The 19,976-nt window shown below is 43.0% G+C and overlaps 2 protein-coding genes across 2 annotated transcripts; both read left to right on the forward strand.

The window, feature by feature from the left end:
- The first annotated feature begins 1,909 nt into the window (after positions 1-1,909).
- Positions 1,910-7,420, forward strand: LOC110522488 (heat shock protein HSP 90-alpha 1). Its single transcript, XM_021600917.3, has 11 exons — positions 1,910-2,269; positions 3,534-3,683; positions 3,889-4,255; positions 4,422-4,555; positions 4,731-5,039; positions 5,157-5,322; positions 5,439-5,629; positions 5,751-5,898; positions 6,018-6,286; positions 6,405-6,738; positions 6,977-7,420. The coding sequence occupies exons 2-11, from the start codon at positions 3,534-3,536 to the stop codon at positions 7,084-7,086; spliced, it is 2,178 nt and encodes a 725-aa protein (XP_021456592.1). The 5' UTR covers positions 1,910-2,269; the 3' UTR covers positions 7,087-7,420.
- Positions 7,421-7,948: 528 nt separating this feature from the next.
- LOC149984152 (heat shock protein HSP 90-alpha-like) lies at positions 7,949-15,013 on the forward strand. Its single transcript, XM_021600916.3, has 11 exons — positions 7,949-8,080; positions 10,071-10,220; positions 10,514-10,883; positions 11,000-11,133; positions 11,475-11,813; positions 12,019-12,184; positions 12,291-12,481; positions 13,232-13,379; positions 13,475-13,743; positions 13,938-14,271; positions 14,512-15,013. The coding sequence occupies exons 2-11, from the start codon at positions 10,071-10,073 to the stop codon at positions 14,619-14,621; spliced, it is 2,211 nt and encodes a 736-aa protein (XP_021456591.3). The 5' UTR covers positions 7,949-8,080; the 3' UTR covers positions 14,622-15,013.
- Positions 15,014-19,976: the final 4,963 nt, after the last annotated feature.

The raw sequence follows: 19,976 nt of genomic DNA on the forward strand, positions 1-19,976 counted from the left end.
TGAGAGAATGCCAAGAGTGTGCAAAGCTGTCATTAAGGAAAAGGTGGCTACTTGAAAGAATATAAAATATACTTTTTTGGTTACGACATGATTCCATATGTGTTATTTCATAGATTTGATGTCTTCACTATTATTAGACAATGCAGAAAAAAATAAACCCTTGAAAGAGTAGGTGTGTCCAAACTTTTGACTGGTACTGATAGAGCATGCGCTCCACAGTTGAGACCACAACCAACGTGCTAAAAGCTTCAATGTGTTACTACTTCAGTTTAGCGAGAGAAGTGAGGAATTTGGTGAGGCAAAATACATGTATAAACCCTCGACAAAATGCATGTGATAGTTTGTCTAGGTAGCAAAACGTTCCAGTGGAATTGCATGGACATATACTTTCTTATTGTGGAGAATTCGGTCCTTGAATCATGTTTTACCTTAGCCCATAGGCCAGCAGATGACGATATTGAGTCGTTTCATCATACCATCCAAAGGCAGTTTATGAAACGTGAATGAAACTGTGTATGATGTGAAACCATCCAAAGGTAAGATGAAATGGCTCAATATCGCCATCTGGTGGCCTTTAGGCTAGGTAGACCATCATGCGAAAAACGCTCGTGAATGCTGCAAATGTCTATGTCGTTCTAAAAAAGTAATCATTCAATTTGGATATGACCATTTTACAATTGTGAAATGTATATTCATGTTGTGGATATTCATATTTAATTAATTTGATCGAGCCTACTACATTATTTTAGTCTGTAGCCCACTCTTCATCCATGCAACATCAGATCTCTATTTTATCTGATCACAATTCTTCTGAATTGAAAATAACTCACAGGGAACACGTCTAACCCAAATGTAAGGATACGCTTGAATTAATTAAATATGTTTATTACCATTCAAATTGCATACTCGAGTCATCCGGTCCCAATCATCAGAGTTGTAAGCGATTACATGTATTCCTTAACGTTCATTAATAGTCCGGTCCATAAGTTCCCCATATCATGATCTGAGTCTAAATGGAATTGTTCTGTCTTCTCTAGCAGTTGCCTCTCAATGTTTCCAGACATCAGGGGAGATGCAACTTCTCCAAACAACTAGATACATACTGCTTTACTCGCCTGTTGCTAATAGCGCCATCCTCTGGGCAGTCTCTGCTCAAACACACATGCCGGAGAATTCTGGTCTTTTCCATCATTTTCTCTATGTTCATGATTTGACATTTGTCTTACCATGATGTCTGCTAAAAATTAAGACACGAGTTGCATCGTACTGCTTTCTCCATTATATACATTTTCTAATTTCAAATCAATCAAATCAAATTGTATTCGTCATGCTTTCGTAAACAACAGGTGTCAACTAACAGTGAACTGCTCACTTACGGCCCCTTTCCAACAATGCAGAGAAAATAGCCTACTCATGTTCCATTCAAACAAAATCAACATATTCCACATCTTGTTTATATCATCATTATAACTAAATCAGCAGTAGTGTCACCATTAGGACACAAAAAAGGCCCTCTTGTTGAGGTAAAACCACGCAAAATGATTTCTTTCTATAGACATGCATGTGTATTAAGGATAGATAGGATCAAAGACTGTGGAAGTAAACTCTGTAGCCAATCTCCCAACACAGTTTCCGTGGCCTGGAACTGAACCATTACTCTAACACATCAGCTATTCTTTCTCAATCTCACTAGCCAAAAAAAGACGTGTTGCCTGTTATCTTTTCGGAGGCCTTCTGCCCTGCGTCTGTCTGTCCGAAGGGTTCTGGTGGGAGCAGGTGGTTGGAAAGGCTATGGTGGGGCCTGCTGGGCCAGGCCTGACAGACGCTATCAGGACGCCTCTGGCCCCTGAGTGACAGGCACCCCTTGTGACTGTGCTGCCCTATAAGGACACATGTGGTTTACGGCGACAGACCCCTCACAGCTCTCACTATCACCCTCACCCTACTGGTACTTTCTTTAGCCCCCCCCCCCCCCCCCCCCCTCTTACTCTATACTGTAGTGGGACTGGGCATTCCTTCTGGAAGCTTCTGAATGGGAGCTTCGAGAAAGCGCCTCTTGTATAAAAAGACAGGAGCAGGCCCAGGGGTCCTCAGATACAGCGAGTGAGAGGACATTCACCTGAATCCATAGAGGATTAGGACCAGTGAAATACAGAGATTTAAATACTAGATTCATCTGCAAAGGAACAGCAGAGACGCTCTGAGATTCAATCTACAGTGATCAGAAAACGCCAAGTGAAGCACAGGAGCACATTCTTATCTAGTCAAGGTAAGAGGGAGAGGGAGATAGATGAAAGGCAAACCAAATTAATAGCTACTTGCAACTCAGGAGTGTAAGGAAGGTCAATAGAAAATATTCTGGATATACATTATGCATTCATTTTATAAAGGTGAAAGACCAGCAGGAAACAAGCAGCCTACAGTATGTTGGTACTCCATACGGAATAATGTATACCGGGGAAGAATTGAACCGTATTCATCTGAAATAGCATTAAATCAGTGGGGAGAATTTAACAGACCGTTTTCCTGGGTCTGGTAGAACCCTTTGTGTGAGCATGCTAGGAGATGAGCACATGGAATATGACCCTGGTTAGAGGGAGAGAGAGACATGGCAGCTGAAGAGAAGGACGAGAAGAGAGGCTTGGCAGACGGCACAGAGAACAATTACAATCAAGTTACCTATAACAAGTTATTAAAGAATGCATTTATCAGACCTCAAAGTGTCTTAGACCAGAACCTATAAGATGAATATAGTCAGTTTGAAGCGAAGGGCAATGATGGATTCATAGATGCATTGATCTGGGAAAAGTAGTTTTATGAAGCCTTGATCATTTTTATGGACAAGATGCTGCTTTAGGAAAAAGTGTCTTCAATGGGGAAAAATGTTAATGGCATTTGATGAATACTTCTCAGTATATCAGTGCTTTAAAACAATCAGGACTTTTAAGAGCAACTATAATAGTTTTGCTGAAATTAAATAACACACAAAACCCTATAGTAGAGAGGACAATTCCATGCTGAAGACACAATAAAACTCAACATTTCTCTATTCAAGACAAAAGTCTTACATCATCTTAGTCACATTCACATGGCACCACTACAGCTGTTGGCAAGGGGGTGTGAAGATTCTGTAAACTCCACCCTCTTTTCAAATGGCAGAGGCCTTGATTGACAGATGGTGCCTGTGCAACAGGAGCCTCCAATGGAGGGCTGTATAACAGCTGCCTTTCTTCCTCAGCACTTCTATCTCTCATTGCCATGTGGCTGACTAGACTTGAGGCTTTCTAGAAAAAATCAGGTGTCTCCAGATGTTAAAAGCTTTAAATAGGCAACATTTCCTGCATTGACTATTTGTAAGCTTCTATAAGTTTTATTTTCTTCAATTGCGCTGAAGCAAGACTTATTGCAAAATGCAGCAAAAAGCCTAAAGTGCTTTTCTTCTGAATAGCCTTAATACAAGGCTATTCAGCCATTCATAGGATAATAAAAGTACAATTAAAGATCTTTCAATGTCTGCCATTTTGTTTCTCTAGATGCCAGAGATAGCCAGCCACACCATGGAGGAGGAAGTGGAGACCTTTGCCTTCCAGGCTGAGATCGCCCAGCTGATGTCGCTGATCATCAACACCTTCTACTCCAACAAAGAGATCTTCCTTCGGGAGCTCATCTCCAACTCCTCAGATGTGAGTAGATTAATCATAACGCTGAATTGTCCCATGTAACATTTTACCTTAGTAACCAACCACTCATACACTGCACTCTGAGCCAATAGAGAAAACAAGTTATAGCTCAGAGTTAGCATGCTAACCACCTTGTTAAATTAGCTCAAGCTATCAACCAAGAGACTTCTTTTTACCATTGTGACCTCTTTTTTTCATGTTCTGACAGGCTTTGGACAAGATCAGATACGAGAGCTTGACAGATCCCACCAAATTGGATTCCTGCAAGGACCTAAAGATCGAGGTCACCCCTGACCTGCGCACTCGCACCCTGACCCTGGTTGACACCGGCATCGGCATGACCAAGGCCGACTTGATAAACAACCTTGGAACCATCGCCAAGTCTGGCACCAAGGCCTTCATGGAGGCCCTGCAGGCTGGAGCTGACATCTCTATGATCGGGCAGTTCGGTGTGGGTTTCTACTCCGCCTACCTGGTGGCTGAGAGGGTGACTGTCATCACCAAGCACAACGATGATGAGCAGTACATCTGGGAGTCTGCAGCTGGTGGCTCCTTCACTGTCAAAGTTGACACTGGTAAGCCTTTTCAACAGCATTGATTAATATGCTACCACAAACACATTTCTCCAATACAACACTATAAACCCTCTTCCTGCATAACTTGAATCTGCTGTGCAACAATGTCATTCTAAAGGTAGTAAGCCTAGATCCAATGTGTGAGTCTGATTTGTCCGACCTGAAGGTGAGTCCATTGGCCGTGGCACCAAAGTGATCCTGCACATGAAGGAGGACCAGTTTGAATACTGTGAGGAGAAGCGCGTCAAGGAGGTTGTGAAGAAGCACTCCCAGTTCATTGGCTACCCCATCACACTCTATGTAAGTTCTAATAGAGCTCTATATTTCTTTAGTCGTAACAAAATATTGGTGAGATTAACTGAAATATACTGTATAAACTAGGAAAGTAACCTTTCGATAATAGTGGACCCAAACATTGCTCCCTATAGTAAGCAATTTCTTAAAACGTTTTAATAACATGAACATTTTCATCAAGGTGGAGAAGTCTAGAGAGAAGGAGGTGGACCTTGAGGAGGGAGAAAAGGATGAGGAGGCTGATAAAGATGCTGCAGCTGAGGACAAAGACAAGCCCAAGATCGAGGACGTCGGCTCTGATGAGGACGAGGACACCAAGGACAGCAAGAACAAGAGGAAGAAGAAGGTCAAGGAGAAGTACATCGACGCAGAGGAGCTGAACAAGACCAAGCCTATCTGGACCCGTAACCCTGATGACATCACCAATGAGGAGTACGGAGAGTTCTACAAGAGTCTGACCAACGACTGGGAGGACCACCTGGCTATCAAGGTGAGTCCATGATAGCAACCCGAAAACTCAACCCTTATGGGTTTATCTTGATCCAACCTATGAATTAATATATTATTAGGACTGTATGAGTCAATGTTTATCTTTTTATTCCCACAGCACTTCTCAGTGGAGGGCCAGCTGGAGTTCCGCGCTCTCCTCTTTGTACCCAGGAGGGCTTCCTTTGACCTCTTTGAGAACAAGAAGAAGAAGAACAACATCAAGCTGTATGTGCGCAGGGTCTTCATCATGGATAACTGTGACGAGCTGATGCCAGAGTATCTCAGTGAGTACTGTTCCTTAAACCTTTCATGGATACCTCCTGAGCACCTACCTCAATCAGGACTTCAAATAAAGCTGTAAGTAAGATGTCTGACCAATTGTCTCGGTCGTTCTCTCCAGACTTCATCAAGGGTGTGGTGGACTCTGAGGATCTCCCCCTGAACATCTCCAGAGAGATGCTGCAGCAGAGCAAGATCCTCAAGGTGATCCGCAAGAACCTGGTCAAGAAGTGTATAGAGCTTTTCATCGAGCTCTCAGAGGACAAGGACAATTACAAGAAGTTCTACGAGCAGTTCTCTAAGAACATCAAGGTACGCTCTTCCTCACTTTGAAATGGCTTTTCCAAGGTACTACAGATTTTCTCCCAAACTTCTCCTTCTCTTTTTGAGGGAGCTTTAGCATTAACATCTTCCATCGTTGTGTGCCTTTTAGCTGGGAATCCATGAGGACTCTCAGAACCGCAAGAAATTGTCAGACATGCTGCGCTACTACACCTCCAACTCCGGTGATGAAATGGTTTCCTTGAAGGACTACGTTTCCCGCATGAAGGACACCCAGAAACACATCTACTACATTACTGGTGAGCTTCCCTACATTTTTTCTCTCCATTATTTGTCCTTTGTTAAATCAATGTTACATTGAAAACTTGAGAAAGAAACAGGGCAATCCAAATGTTAATAACTGTGTATCCTCTTCTAGGTGAGACCAAGGAACAGGTCGCCAACTCTTCCTTTGTGGAGCGCCTCCGCAAGGCCGGCCTGGAAGTGATCTACATGATTGAGCCCATTGATGAGTACTGTGTCCAGCAGCTGAAGGAGTATGATGGCAAGAACCTAGTCTCTGTGACCAAGGAGGGTCTGGAGCTGCCTGAGGATGAGGATGAGAAAAAGAAACAGGAGGAGCTGAATTCTAAATTTGAGAACCTCTGCAAGATTATGAAGGACATCCTGGACAAGAAAATTGAGAAGGTACAAGCACAATTTACCTGAACCTAATCCCTCTGCAAAGTGTCTTCACCTTTTAATATCAGACTACTTACAACAATCGTCACTATGACTACTAATCATCTGTTTTCAATATTGACAGGTTTCAGTGTCCAACCGCCTGGTCTCCTCCCCCTGCTGCATCGTGACCAGCACCTATGGGTGGACAGCCAACATGGAGAGGATCATGAAATCTCAAGCTCTCAGAGACAACTCCACCATGGGCTACATGACAGCCAAAAAGCACCTGGAGATCAACCCAACCCACCCTATTGTCGAGACTCTGAGAGAGAAAGCTGAGGCCGACAAGAACGACAAAGCCGTGAAGGACCTGGTCATCTTGCTATTCGAGACTGCTCTGATGTCTTCTGGATTCACACTGGACGACCCTCAGACCCACGCAAATCGCATCTACAGGATGATCAAGCTTGGCCTGGGTGAGTTGATCAAGCTTATTCGCCCTCAGCTTTTGTCTTGGTTGATGGGATTGAAAGTCTCCTCCTAGAGCAATATACAGACAGGGCTGCAAACACCAAGTAACTGACAGAAATATCATGGTAGTACAATGGTAAGGAATATGGCTTTTGCTTTTTCCATACTTTGGCTGCCTGAATAGCAGTTAGTACACCAACTGAAGATGGTTTTCTAATGAAGGCTATTTCTTCCCATCTACAGGCATCGATGATGATGATTCAGCAGTGGAGGACATCCTCCAGCCCAGTGAGGATGACATGCCTGTCCTGGAGGGAGATGATGACACCTCTAGAATGGAGGAAGTTGACTAAAGATATTACAGAAGTACATCATTTTATTTAAGAGCCTTTTAACTCTTTATTTTGTAAGTAATTTTTTTGTTTGTCCCAAATAGACTTTCCAATTTACATTTTCCATGACTGTCAAGCTGTGGAGAAAGTATTGTATTTATTCAATCATAATTAATCACTACCATAATCACATAGTATACCGGCTGCCTATTCATATAGTATACCCTATTCAACTGTACTTTAATAATAGGCTATTTAATGTCAAGTCAACAGGGATTTGACTTGTCTTTTTGTAACTGTGAGCTATTTTCTATGAAAAACGACAAGATTTATAATAAAGATGTATTTAGAAAAATATCTTACATTGTCTCTTTCTGGTTGATGAATCCTCTTTTTCAAATAGTCTGGATTATTGTGATGTCTGGCATGTTTATAATTCAACACAAATTTAATATCTCAGAGATGGATGAATGGACTATTTATTTTGCATCACCTTAGCCTCTCCTAAGTGCTCCCTGTAATGACAGTATTTCACATCTTGTTTTCTTGTGAATTCTTTTGAGTTATCATGATGATGAACATGTCATGATATTGTCGTGGAAATTCAACACAGGGACACTATATTGGTATGTACTGTACCAATGACTGTTTGTTTATATGAAGGTATTAACCCTGATTTAAACAAATAAAATACAAAATGAACCCTGATATCGCCACGCCCATAAACCCGCCTTCACAGAATTGAATGCAAGAGGGGCGTGGACAGAGTTCTAGCGTTTGATTGACATTCCATCGCTCCTCTCAGTGCACACACTCATCCTACACACTGTAGAAGCACAGTTTTGGAAGAGTCCAGACGGTTCTAGAAGCTGAGGATTTCTCGAAGACACTCAGCTGGTATAAAACCTTGCCAGTTGTCCTCCTCTCCCCATCTTTGGCGTTAGCTGGCTGGGTTGTGTTTGGTCAGGAACCAACTTCTGAAGAAGAGTACAGGGACATTTCCATCCACAGTAAGGTAAGAAATGAAATAACATTTTCCAACAGTAAGATGAGTGTCACTCTCCAAGTCATACAGTCAGTGGTAGTCCAGTCTATTAACGAAATATATAGATTATATTTAATTTCTTTGCCATCAGAAAAATCCATCCAAAACATTATTTTGTTGCAATGAATTCCATTGTACTTTTCCTAATTACCTTACATTATTTCAGCATAGCCCACCATCCATACGTTTGCATTCATTATGTTATGAAGCTGACCTATAAAACCTGCAGTATATCCCGTCATGGATCTTGACTGTCTGTCACACTTTGATCATTTTCCGAAAATTATTTTCATTCACTTTACTAAACAATAACTATTCATCACGATTTGGATAATATTTATTCAAGTAGGAAATTCATAAATATAAACATAACTAGTTATAATACACAGTCGCGAGGAGGAGATTGCGATATGATAGATAGAAACGGATTATGCGCTGGTAGGTTCTAGAATCATGTTATTTACCGTACCAACCGGCAGGTGGAGCATGTTTGTCCGATGTTACTTCAAGCCACGTGCTTTCGGTCAGATTACACTGAGATTTGACGATGAATGAGTTTTATTTTTTATATATAAGAACTCATTCATCGTCAAAGTAACTGTTGCTTATTAGCGCATCGTCATTATGGCTGGTACTTTCATAGCCTACCAGCAGTGTGGAATGTAGAATATTCGATTATATTATAGTGCGCCTGTTCAGAGTAGACAATTATCCATTGATGTAATTTCCTTACAATGAATTTATTTCAGTTTATTTTGTTGAATACTTTGCTCTATGAAATAAGCTATGTAAAATGTAAGAATATACTTATTACATTTTGAGGGAGACATTTGGAAAAGTGTTCATACTTTTAGGGGGGATTATATTTATGACTATGTGGTCGTCTCACCTTGCTATCTTTAGATGAATGCACTAACTGTAAATCACTCTGGATAAGAGCATCTGCTAAATGACTCAAATGTGGCAAGGACCTGTGGCTTCTCTGCTGATGGTTTGCATTTGGTGGATTATGGTCATGAAGTCAATGCAGCTGTGAGGAACAGCGAGGACAGTCTGTCACACACCATCTGTCTGTTTTAAACTATAAATCCCTTACGGAACTCCATGCAGGTGCACGAGCTAGTGCGCACATTAAAGGCCCAGTGCTGTCAAAAACATGATTTCCTGTGTTTTATATATTTCCACACCGAGATTGGAATAATACTGTGACATTTTGAAAATTATGATAATTCCCTTTTAGTGTAAGAGCGGTTTGAAAAGAACACCTGACATTTCAGCCTGTTTTGGTGGGATGGAGTTTTGGCCTGCCTGGTGACATCACCAGGTGGTAAATTATTTAAGATGCAATATGTAACTTTTTGGGTGACCTGACCAAATGCATATAGAAATGTGAGTTAATGATCTGAATTTTCATTGAAAGCAAGTCTAAGAAGCGGTAGATCTGTTCTATGTGCGCTATTGTTATGCTTCCCTAAAGTTTAGATTTTGCATCGTACTTTTGGTTTTGTACACCAGCTTCAAACAGCATAAAATTGTTATAGAAAATATATTTCACGGCAGTTTAGATTGTACAATGATTCTCGACACTACTTGTTTTGTCACATGAACTGAAATTAGCTAAACTATTTTAATTTTTGCAACCAGGAAATGGTTCAGTGATTTCTACATAGTACACCTTTAATAGGCCAATAAGAAAGATACTTCCAAACCTCTCTGCCAATAATGGCTAGTTTTCAGTTTCCCACTCAGACCACTCCCAGACAGTCCTAGCAAAATTCTTGCTTGAGGAAATAACTCTTTGCTAAAAAGCTGTTTTGGGGTGGAGTTGAAAAATGTGTTTTTGACGGTGACGTCAGATTGCACAACTTCGGCTGCACTGACAGTCCAAGGAGTGACGCAACCTGTCAGAAGACAATCTGGTGTGTTGTCTCCTTCTCAGAGTGTGTGTCTGTCTCCACAGATGCCAGAAGCCCATGACGCTCCGATGGAGGAGGAGGCAGAGACCTTTGCCTTCCAGGCTGAGATCGCCCAGCTGATGTCGCTGATCATCAACACATTCTACTCCAACAAAGAGATCTTCCTTAGGGAGCTCATCTCCAACTCCTCAGATGTGAGTACTTCAGACACCACAAGCACTTAGACTTCTTGGTAATTTAGTATTATTTGACAATTCATAAAATACACAGGCATTTTACTTACATTCCTAGTTTATTGCACCACTATTAATATTTGAAGTATCTTTAGATTGTTTAAATTCATGTTTTATTAAACACAATAAAATATTGACGTAGCCTGCAGGATACATTTACATATAATTAAGAGTTTTGTTAATCTTGTGCTGAGGTCGGTGTGAAATCAAAATTCAGGTGTATTTAGACCTATTTATTTTCAATCGACTACTAGGCTCTGGACAAAATCCGCTATGAGAGCCTGACAGACCCGACCAAGATGGACTCTGGCAAGGACCTGAAGATCGAGGTCATTCCCAACAAGGAGGAGCGCACCCTGACCCTGGTTGACACCGGCATCGGCATGACCAAGGCCGACCTGATAAACAACCTTGGAACCATCGCCAAGTCTGGCACCAAGGCCTTCATGGAGGCCCTGCAGGCTGGAGCTGACATCTCTATGATCGGGCAGTTCGGTGTGGGTTTCTACTCCGCCTACCTGGTGGCTGAGAGGGTGACTGTCATCACCAAGCACAACGATGATGAGCAGTACATCTGGGAATCCTCTGCTGGCGGATCCTTCACCGTCAAAGTCGACACGTCAGGTAAAGACAGATTATAGTTTTACAGTGAACTGTACCACTTAACTCAATGTTAAGATTATTTTCCTGGTATGGTCTGTCCTAAACGCTGACTTGACTCTCATGTCTCTCTCCTATAGCTGAGTCTATTGGTCGTGGCACCAAGGTGATTCTGTACCTGAAGGATGACCAGACAGAATATTGTGAGGAAAAACGGGTCAAAGAAATCGTGAAGAAGCACTCCCAGTTCATCGGATACCCCATCACACTCTTTGTAAGAACTAGTAGGCGTGAGTGGATTAAATTGTAACTAGTGTGAAATCAACCCCTAATGTAGTGGGAACTGCACTGAGTGATTACTACGTTGTTGGAAGTACATCTCAAGGATCCTTTCAGATTTGCATAAGAGGTCAAGGGAGGGGGTAGGAATAGATTTCAGATTGGACAAGTAACTGATTGGACGATAAATTGATGCTGATAACATTTTTCACTTTTTTCATTTTTAAATCGAATGTGAAACACAGTGAATGAAATATTTCTGCCAACTACCCTCTAAAAATAACTTCCTGTACACTAACTCTGTCCCCTAACATGCCCATGATCCTCTCTGTTCAGGTGGAGAAGGAGCGCGACAAGGAAGTGAGTGATGATGAGGCGGAGGAGGAGGAGGAGGAAAAGGAGAAGAAAGATGGGCAAGGAGAGGAGGACAAACCTGATATCGAGGACGTAGGCTCGGACGAGGAGGATGACCATGATCATGGCCATGACGGCGCATGTGGGGACAAGAAGAAGAAGAAGAAGACGAAGAAGATCAAGGAGAAGTACATTGACCAGGAGGAGCTGAACAAGACCAAGCCCCTTTGGACTCGTAACCCTGATGACATCACCAACGAGGAGTACGGAGAGTTCTACAAGAGTCTGACCAACGACTGGGAGGAACACCTGGCTGTCAAGGTGAGGATATTCTATTTATATTGGCCAACAGAATATGTTTCCACACTGTTTATTTACAAAGTTTCACTCTGATTTGTAGGTAGTCATAGGTAGTACCAGTATTGGTACGTTTATAATGCTTGAGCTAATTTCATAATGGCATACAGTATACATGTACATGAAGATTTGTTTTAGTTAGTAGTTGACCTTCTGTTTTCTTCTACAGCACTTCTCAGTGGAGGGCCAGCTGGAGTTCCGTGCCCTGCTCTTTGTGCCTCGCCGTGCGCCCTTTGACCTCTTTGAGAACAAGAAGAAGAAGAACAACATCAAGCTGTACGTCAGGAGGGTCTTCATCATGGACAACTGTGACGATCTGATCCCTGAGTACCTCAGTAAGTCAGACAGAACTGAAGTAGATGCTCACATAGAGCAGGTCTGTGAATGATTAACACAGCTATAATCTCATCTGACCCATATTGTCTTGGTCGTTCTCTCCAGACTTCATCAAGGGTGTGGTGGACTCTGAGGATCTCCCCCTGAACATCTCCAGAGAGATGCTGCAGCAGAGCAAGATCCTCAAGGTGATCCGCAAGAACCTGGTCAAGAAGTGTATAGAGCTTTTCACAGAACTCTCAGAGGACAGAGAGAACTACAAGAAGTACTATGAGCAGTTCTCCAAGAACATCAAGGTCAGTTTCATACTAATGTGACACTGTAAACATAGTAATAATGGATTATATTATTTATACAGAGCTTTTCACTAGTTTTCTGACAATTGATGTGTAACAGCAGCACCCACCACATGGGTGGCACATGTCAACCGTTTTGTGCCAACATGCTCACCACACATCAGCTATCATCATTGTAACATTACCTTCAAGGTCAGCCTGAACTAAATCTAGTTTGCGACAGTCATCTTGTATCTCATGGTATAATAGGATGTAGGAGACAATCTCGGTGGATACTATGTCATATTCTTTGTTCTTTGAAGAATGTTCCACTAACCTTTAACTGGTCGCCACCTGTCTGATCCCCTCTCCATCTTGTCTCCTCTAAACCTGATATAAGCTGCTTAGGGCCCTGTCGCTCAGAGTGCTCCTTACCACCATCTTCTGTCTTGCTGAAGTGGGTTTGCATGACTAGGGTCAGCCTCTATGGCATATTGTTAGTGCTTGCATAAATCTAAACTTGGAATCCAAGGCCTACCTTAAAACAATCTGCAGGGGGCACACCTTTCATGTCCTCCGGAATTATGTGAAATCTGGCTCTATTCTTAAAGGACGTTTACCTTACTGACACAAGGCAACAAACAAGCCCCTTCTAGATATCATATTTGTCAGAAATTTGGGTTACTTCCTGGAAAATGTAAAAGTCTCGTAACGCACCAAGATACTTTCTGGGTGACTTGTTGTTTAACTTAAATCTGTTTTCTTTCCCAGCTGGGTATCCATGAGGACTCTCAGAACCGTAAGAGGCTGTCAGACATGCTGCGCTACTACACCTCAGCCTCAGGGGACGAGATGGTCTCCCTGAAGGACTACGTCACACGCATGAAGGACACCCAGAAACACATCTACTACATCACTGGTGAGGAAACACTCCTCACTGTACAGCCCAGTTCATAGGTTGTCAGATGGTAGGAACTTGTTTGCTCAAGTTGCTTTACCTACTGCATGTTCCAGGCGAGACCAAAGACCAGGTAGCCAACTCCGCGTTCGTGGAGCGCCTTCGCAAGGCTGGCCTGGAGGTGATCTACATGATTGAGCCCATTGATGAGTACTGTGTCCAGCAGCTGAAGGAGTACGATGGCAAGAACCTGGTCTCTGTGACCAAGGAGGGTCTGGAGCTGCCTGAGGATGAGGACATGAAGAAGAGACAAGAAGAGCAGAAGTCTCAGTTTGAGAACCTCTGCAAGATCATGAAGGACATCCTGGAGAAGAAAGTTGAGAAGGTGAGAACGCTTAATCACACTGCTTACAGATATCACGTTGCTGAAGAGGCCCTTTATGATAAGGAAAATGTTTACCTCAATGTCACCAATAAACCCCACTTTATTTACAAGCTCACTGACAGTACAACGATTGCCTGATTCAATGCTGTTCTAATCATCCTCCTAATAACCAACCTATTCTACCCCCCCCCTAGGTGACAGTGTCCAACCGCCTGGTCTCCTCCCCCTGCTGCATCGTGACCAGCACCTACGGCTGGACGGCCAACATGGAGAGGATCATGAAGGCCCAGGCCCTGAGGGACAACTCCACCATGGGCTACATGGCTGCCAAGAAACACCTGGAGATCAACCCAGACCACCCCATTGTGGAGACCCTGAGGCAGAAGGCAGAGGCTGATAAGAATGATAAGTCTGTGAAGGACCTGGTCATTCTGCTGTTTGAGACGGCTCTACTGTCCTCTGGGTTCACCTTAGATGACCCTCAGACACACTCCAACCGAATCTACCGGATGATAAAGCTAGGCCTGGGTTAGTTGATTTGCTCAAACAAGGACGATTTTTGTGATCAATTGTAACCCCTTTGCCTGTAGTCCTTTTGTGTTTTCTGATCTGAAGGACCCATGTTGGTGTAATCAATAAGGTCATATTGTCTCCATCTAGCCCTCCAGTATACAATACTTAACATTAAGTGGCCTAGATATGAGAGAGAACCTTGTTAAAGCTTCAGTAACTGACCGTGACTCATTCCTCCCCCCTTCCCCTGTCCAGGTATTGACGAGGATGAGCTGACCCCTGAGGAGCCAACTTCAGCCCCCATCGAGGACATGCCTCCACTGGAGGGAGATGAGGATACATCCAGGATGGAGGAGGTTGACTAGACCAGCTTGCTCAGCTGCTGTGTTACTGTAACTATGTCAGTTAGCTTTGGCACTAGTAGTATTGACAGGATGAATTTGTTTGTTCATAACCCTGGAATGTCCCCCCCCCCCCCCCCCCCTTGCCCTCTTACTTGATCCAAAATCCCTTGACCCGCATTGACCACATGCAGTTCAGATTAATTCCCCTAAATGTTAAAATCTTTTGAAGAAAAACAAGAGCCTGTTGACCTTTTTTTTTTTTTGTATCTTGAATTGTATCAAGCATTTTTGTATTTATTGACATTCCAATGTTCTTTTGTGTGTTGACTGTATGACTTGACTGTAAATATATTCTCGAATTGATACGAACTTCAAATGTTGGGGACCCAAAGAATAAAAGTACCACGTTAACCAATTGCATTGCTTCATTTTGCTATTTGTGTTTTCGAATAAAATTAGCTTTTCTAGCGGTTTAGTTGGATACTGTACAAATACTCAAGTTATAATGGTGTACAGCTTCTTCTGTCAGTAGGGTAAGTTGATTAAAACCATTACATTTAGCATCCTGCCATCAAGGGAAATCAGTTATTTCTTACTTTTACCACTTTTTCTCCTCAATTTCATAGTATCCAATTGGTAGTTAGTCTTGTCTCAAAGCTTCAACTCCCGTGCGGACTCAGGCAAGATGAAGGTCGAGCTGTGTATCCTCTGAAACACAACCCAACCAAGCCGACACTGCTTGACACAATGCCCACTTAACCCAAAAGCCAGCCGCACCAATGTGTCGGAGGAAACACTGCACCTGGCGACCATGTCATTGTGCACTGCGCAAGTACACAATGGGATAAGGACAACCTTGCCGGCCTAACCGGGATGACACTGGGCCAATTGTGCGCCACCCCATGAGTCTCCCCGTCGCGGAAAGCTGCAACAGAGCCTGGACTCAAACCCAGAATTTCTAGTGGCACAGATAGCACAGCATTGCAGTGCCTTAGACCACTGCACCACACGGGAGGCCATAAGTATTATTTCTAACAAAGATGTCTACATATCTCAGAATTCATTATAACATTACAGTTTTGAAAACCATAGCTTGTCCAAAAAACTGGTCTCCTGGCACAACTTATCCCAGGACTTGTCACGCCCTGGTCTAAGTATTTTGTGTTTTTCTTCATGTATTGGGTCAGGCCAGGGTGTGGCATGGGGTTTTTGTATTGTGGTGTGTTTTGTCTTGGGGTGTTGGTGTGTATGTATTGGGATTGTAGCTAGTGGGGTTATCTAGCAAAGTCTATGGCTGTCTGGAGTGGTTCTCAGAGGCAGGTGTTTATCGTTGTCTCGGATTGGGAACCATATTTAGGCAGCCATATTATTTGAGTTTGTCCTTAGTGTCCTGATGTCCTTGTTCGGAGTTAGTTTACACAAGTATAGGCTGTTTCGGTTTTCGTTCATTACGTTTATTGTTTTGTAGTGTTTGTATTTAGATTCGTGTTTCGTTTGTTAAATAAACATGGATCGCAATCTACACGCTGCATTTTGGTCCGACTCTCCTTCTCACCTAGAAAACCGTTACAGGACTGGGGTAAGTTGAGCCACGGTACAACATAAGTTAGGCCACCTACACATTTCTGTACTGAATTAAATATTACCACTTTTTAAAATATTCTTTATTTACCTAACTCAATTCAACACAATCACAAGTGCTTTTTTGCCTTAATTTTAACGCAGCCTTAACACCTTACACTTTAAACATGGGGCAGGCCCTGTTAACTCATTTCCCAAGTGATAATGCCTTGAATTATCCCTTGGAAGAAAACATTTCAATTTGCTCAACTTGCCATTGGCTTACACATTTTCTCAACTTACCCCAAGGCCATTGGCTCAACTTACCCCAAGGCAAACATTTTGACTAAATTAGCCCACAAAGCTACAAGGATGCACTTTCATGCTAGATTTTAACACCTCACATTGAAACTAATAACCCAACTGATGAAAAAAACAACCTTAAAATGATCTACTTTGGTTTAGAGGTTTCATGACACTTGTAAGACATTAATTTGACTTGGTGAAATTTCTTACCACTTTTTCCATGTTTCTTCCTCCACACATTCCATGAAATTACCTTTTAAATATTTGGTCAAATTATTAATTATACATTTTGTGGGTGTCTCAACTTACCCGTTTGGCTCAACTTACCCCACTCTCCCCTACGGTGCTGACAAATACTGCATTACAATCATTGTCTACGATAACAATTACACAGTTTCATAGCCTATGAATAGACACCATGAATGGAAGGAGAAGAACTCCATAATCAGAATAAATATGCAACACAACATTATGCACTTTCATGGCATCTGCGTCTACTATGCTATCCCAACAGACTAACAGAGATAGTTGGCATATTAAACATGAACTGCAATACTAGTACCAGCCACATACTATTTGCTATATGTCTCCAGCAGCTGAAAATTATTTATTTTTTTACAACCATACAAAATAAAAACTGCTATCTACCTGCCATGATGGAGTAGGAGCCAGATAGACACCCATCCAACTTGACTGATGTCAACCAGCTGCAGTTGTAACGTGTTTTGCCAGCAGGGCGGGTGCCAATGGGTTGGTGCTCCCATGCACACTCGAGCACTGTCTGTTAAAAAAGAGACGTTGAGTCGCCTGACAGTTAGCAGCCTAATATAATCGGCGAGGATAGGCAAAAATGTTCTGATGATGCTTCATCCAGACAAGTTGTGAGACACAAAGTTCTATGGGCAGAGTAGCCCACATTTTGGGAGCATGGAGAGGCCAGAGACAGACAGACTAGTGAATTACAGAAGTTGGGTATTGGAGAAAAGCCACTAGTGAATGCTCTGCAAGCAGTACAGTGGGTGAAGGCGCGACATGAGCATGGTGAACAGAATGCCATGGAAATGGCAGCGAAGAATGAGAAGAGCTGGCTGCAGCGGGAAGATATGTGTTGATGAAGAATGGCCAAGTACAAACTGTATTCTGTTGTCTCTGATGGCTCAGATTTTTAACCTGATGAGAGTGAGGATGAATGACCTGTGGTGGCAGGTGTGGTGAAGTCTTCCGAGTCCGAGCCTTGCCCCGATGATCATGCAAAGGATGATTCATGCCCAGTGGGAGTGACATTTTTGGAGCAGGTGGATCCCTGCCTTTTGGCTGATCCATATGTAGTCTCAGGCTGGGTAGAAAATAAGTTGTGTACTGTTAAATCTGTGAAGATAGCTCAAAGATGACTTGTGACTTCTGTCCAGAGGTAGCAGGCTCTTCTCATCACACGCCTAGGAACAAGACCTGTGACTTGCTTTGTTCTGCAGAACAGGGCGCCTTTGAAAGGAGTGATTACTGGGTTGGTGTTAAGATGCAGCAACTGAAATGGAAAATTCCCTGTCTGTGACACCCGTCGTTTGGTGCGACACAGACACGGTGGCGAGCATGGTGAAACGGAGAAGACATCATCTATCCTTTTCAGTTTTGAAGCAGTCTTAATCTGATAAACTAATGTTAAGATGTCAGTTATCCCGTGAGAGATTTTGTGCCAAACCCGCTAAGGTGTTTCAGATGCCAAGTTTATGGTCATGTTGCAATAGTGTGTAGGAGGGAGATTCTAAGACGTGAGAAGTGCAGGAGGCCTGGGACAAAGGAATGTGTAGTATTGGTGGAAAAAAATGCCTCAATTGTGAGGGTGCCGATGTTGCTGGGGATCAGAAGTGCCCAGTGCAAGAGAGACAGGTTGAGGTTGCCAGGGTCAGAGTAGAGGAGAATGTGTCATGCTGAGGCAGTGAAGAGAGCGCAGGATGAATGGTCAAAGGTGAGCAGTAGGCCTAGGCCAATACAGTGATATGAATTTGTGCTTCAGTAAGGTTGGCTTCTTTGCCTTGGTTATCAACTGTACCACAGAAATGGAATGTAAATCACAGAAAATAGATGCAGAGCCCCACATGTTTTGAGCCCCACCTGTTTTGCATGTTATTTTGGCATTAATACGCATCAGTTTGAAAACAATGGATAAATATATATATTGAGTTAATAAAGTGCTTTCTGTGGTGGAGGGGCAGCCATCTGGAAAATACAGAGCGTAGGGGTTGGTAATCTTAGTGTTTCATCACTCATGGGACACTACGTCACCGCCAAATCTACAGGGAGAGCTAGAAAGTTCAAGCCCCCTTGGGTGCTGCCATAGATTTACATTAGAAGTGCCTATCCAAGAAGGGGCAGGATCATTGGCCAAAGATAAAATTACTCATATCACATTATATCTACCGTAGCTTTGATTGGACTGATCATGAACAACACTTAGGCTCCCGAGTGGTGCAGTGGTCTAAGGCACAGCATCTCAGTGCTAGAGGTGTCACTACAGACCCTGGTTCAGTTCCAGGCTGTATCACAACCAGACATGATTGTCACTGGAGGCTTTGTGCCATGGAACATCACTACAGGCTCCGGGCCACTGGAGGCCTGGTACATGGAACCGGAACAGGTCTCACCGGACTGGGGAGATGCACTGGAAGCCTGGTGCGTGGCACAGCCACCAGATACACTGGGCCGTAGAGGCGCACTGGAGGTCTCGAGCGTAGAGCTGGCACAACCTGTCCTGGCTGGATGCCCACTTCCCACAGAGCGCACCACAATTATTTTTATTTTAAAAAAAACCCTTGAACAAAGTAACAACGCGAACAGTTCTGTCAGGTAACAGAGACAAAACAGAAAATAACTACCCACAACACAGGTGGGAAAAAGGCTACCTAAGTATGATTCCCAATCAGAGACAGAGATGAAGACAGGAGGTGAAATGGAAGTGAATGAGGGGGAAGTATCGGAGGTGGTAGGTGCGGTAAAGTTATGGAGATCGAGGTATGCACCGAGGATCAGGATGAAGAAGAGTCTGTTACAGTAGAAGTGAAGCTTACAGAAAAAGTGGACTCCTGCCTTTTGGCTGATCCATTTGTGGTTTCACAAGGTGGGCGAAAAAGACTTGGGTCATGTGGAATCGGTGAGGGGAACTAGAAGTGGTTTAGTGATAATTGTTTGTGTTTCTGTTGGGCATAGGAAGAATGCTTTCGAAGTAAAACTAATGGAGGCTAGAAAAGTGAATTGTTTTGTTCTCGAGAAAAGGGAACCAATGAAAGGAGTGATAACTGGGGTAGCAGTAGATATAAACGTTGACCAGTTGAGGGCAAAGATTCCCGGTGTATGTGATGCCTGTTGTTTGATGCGACACAGACAGGGTAGCGAGAGTGGGGAAACAGAAGAGTCATTGTCTGTTCTTGAGTTTTGAAGTTGAGTCTTTGCCTGACAAAGTGAAGTTAGGATATATAAGTTATCATGTACGAGCATATGTGCCGAATGCATTAA

This window comes from Oncorhynchus mykiss, chromosome 4 (assembly GCF_057628025.1).
Source record: "Oncorhynchus mykiss isolate SJ-2025 chromosome 4, ASM5762802v1, whole genome shotgun sequence".
NCBI lineage: Eukaryota > Metazoa > Chordata > Actinopteri > Salmoniformes > Salmonidae > Oncorhynchus > Oncorhynchus mykiss.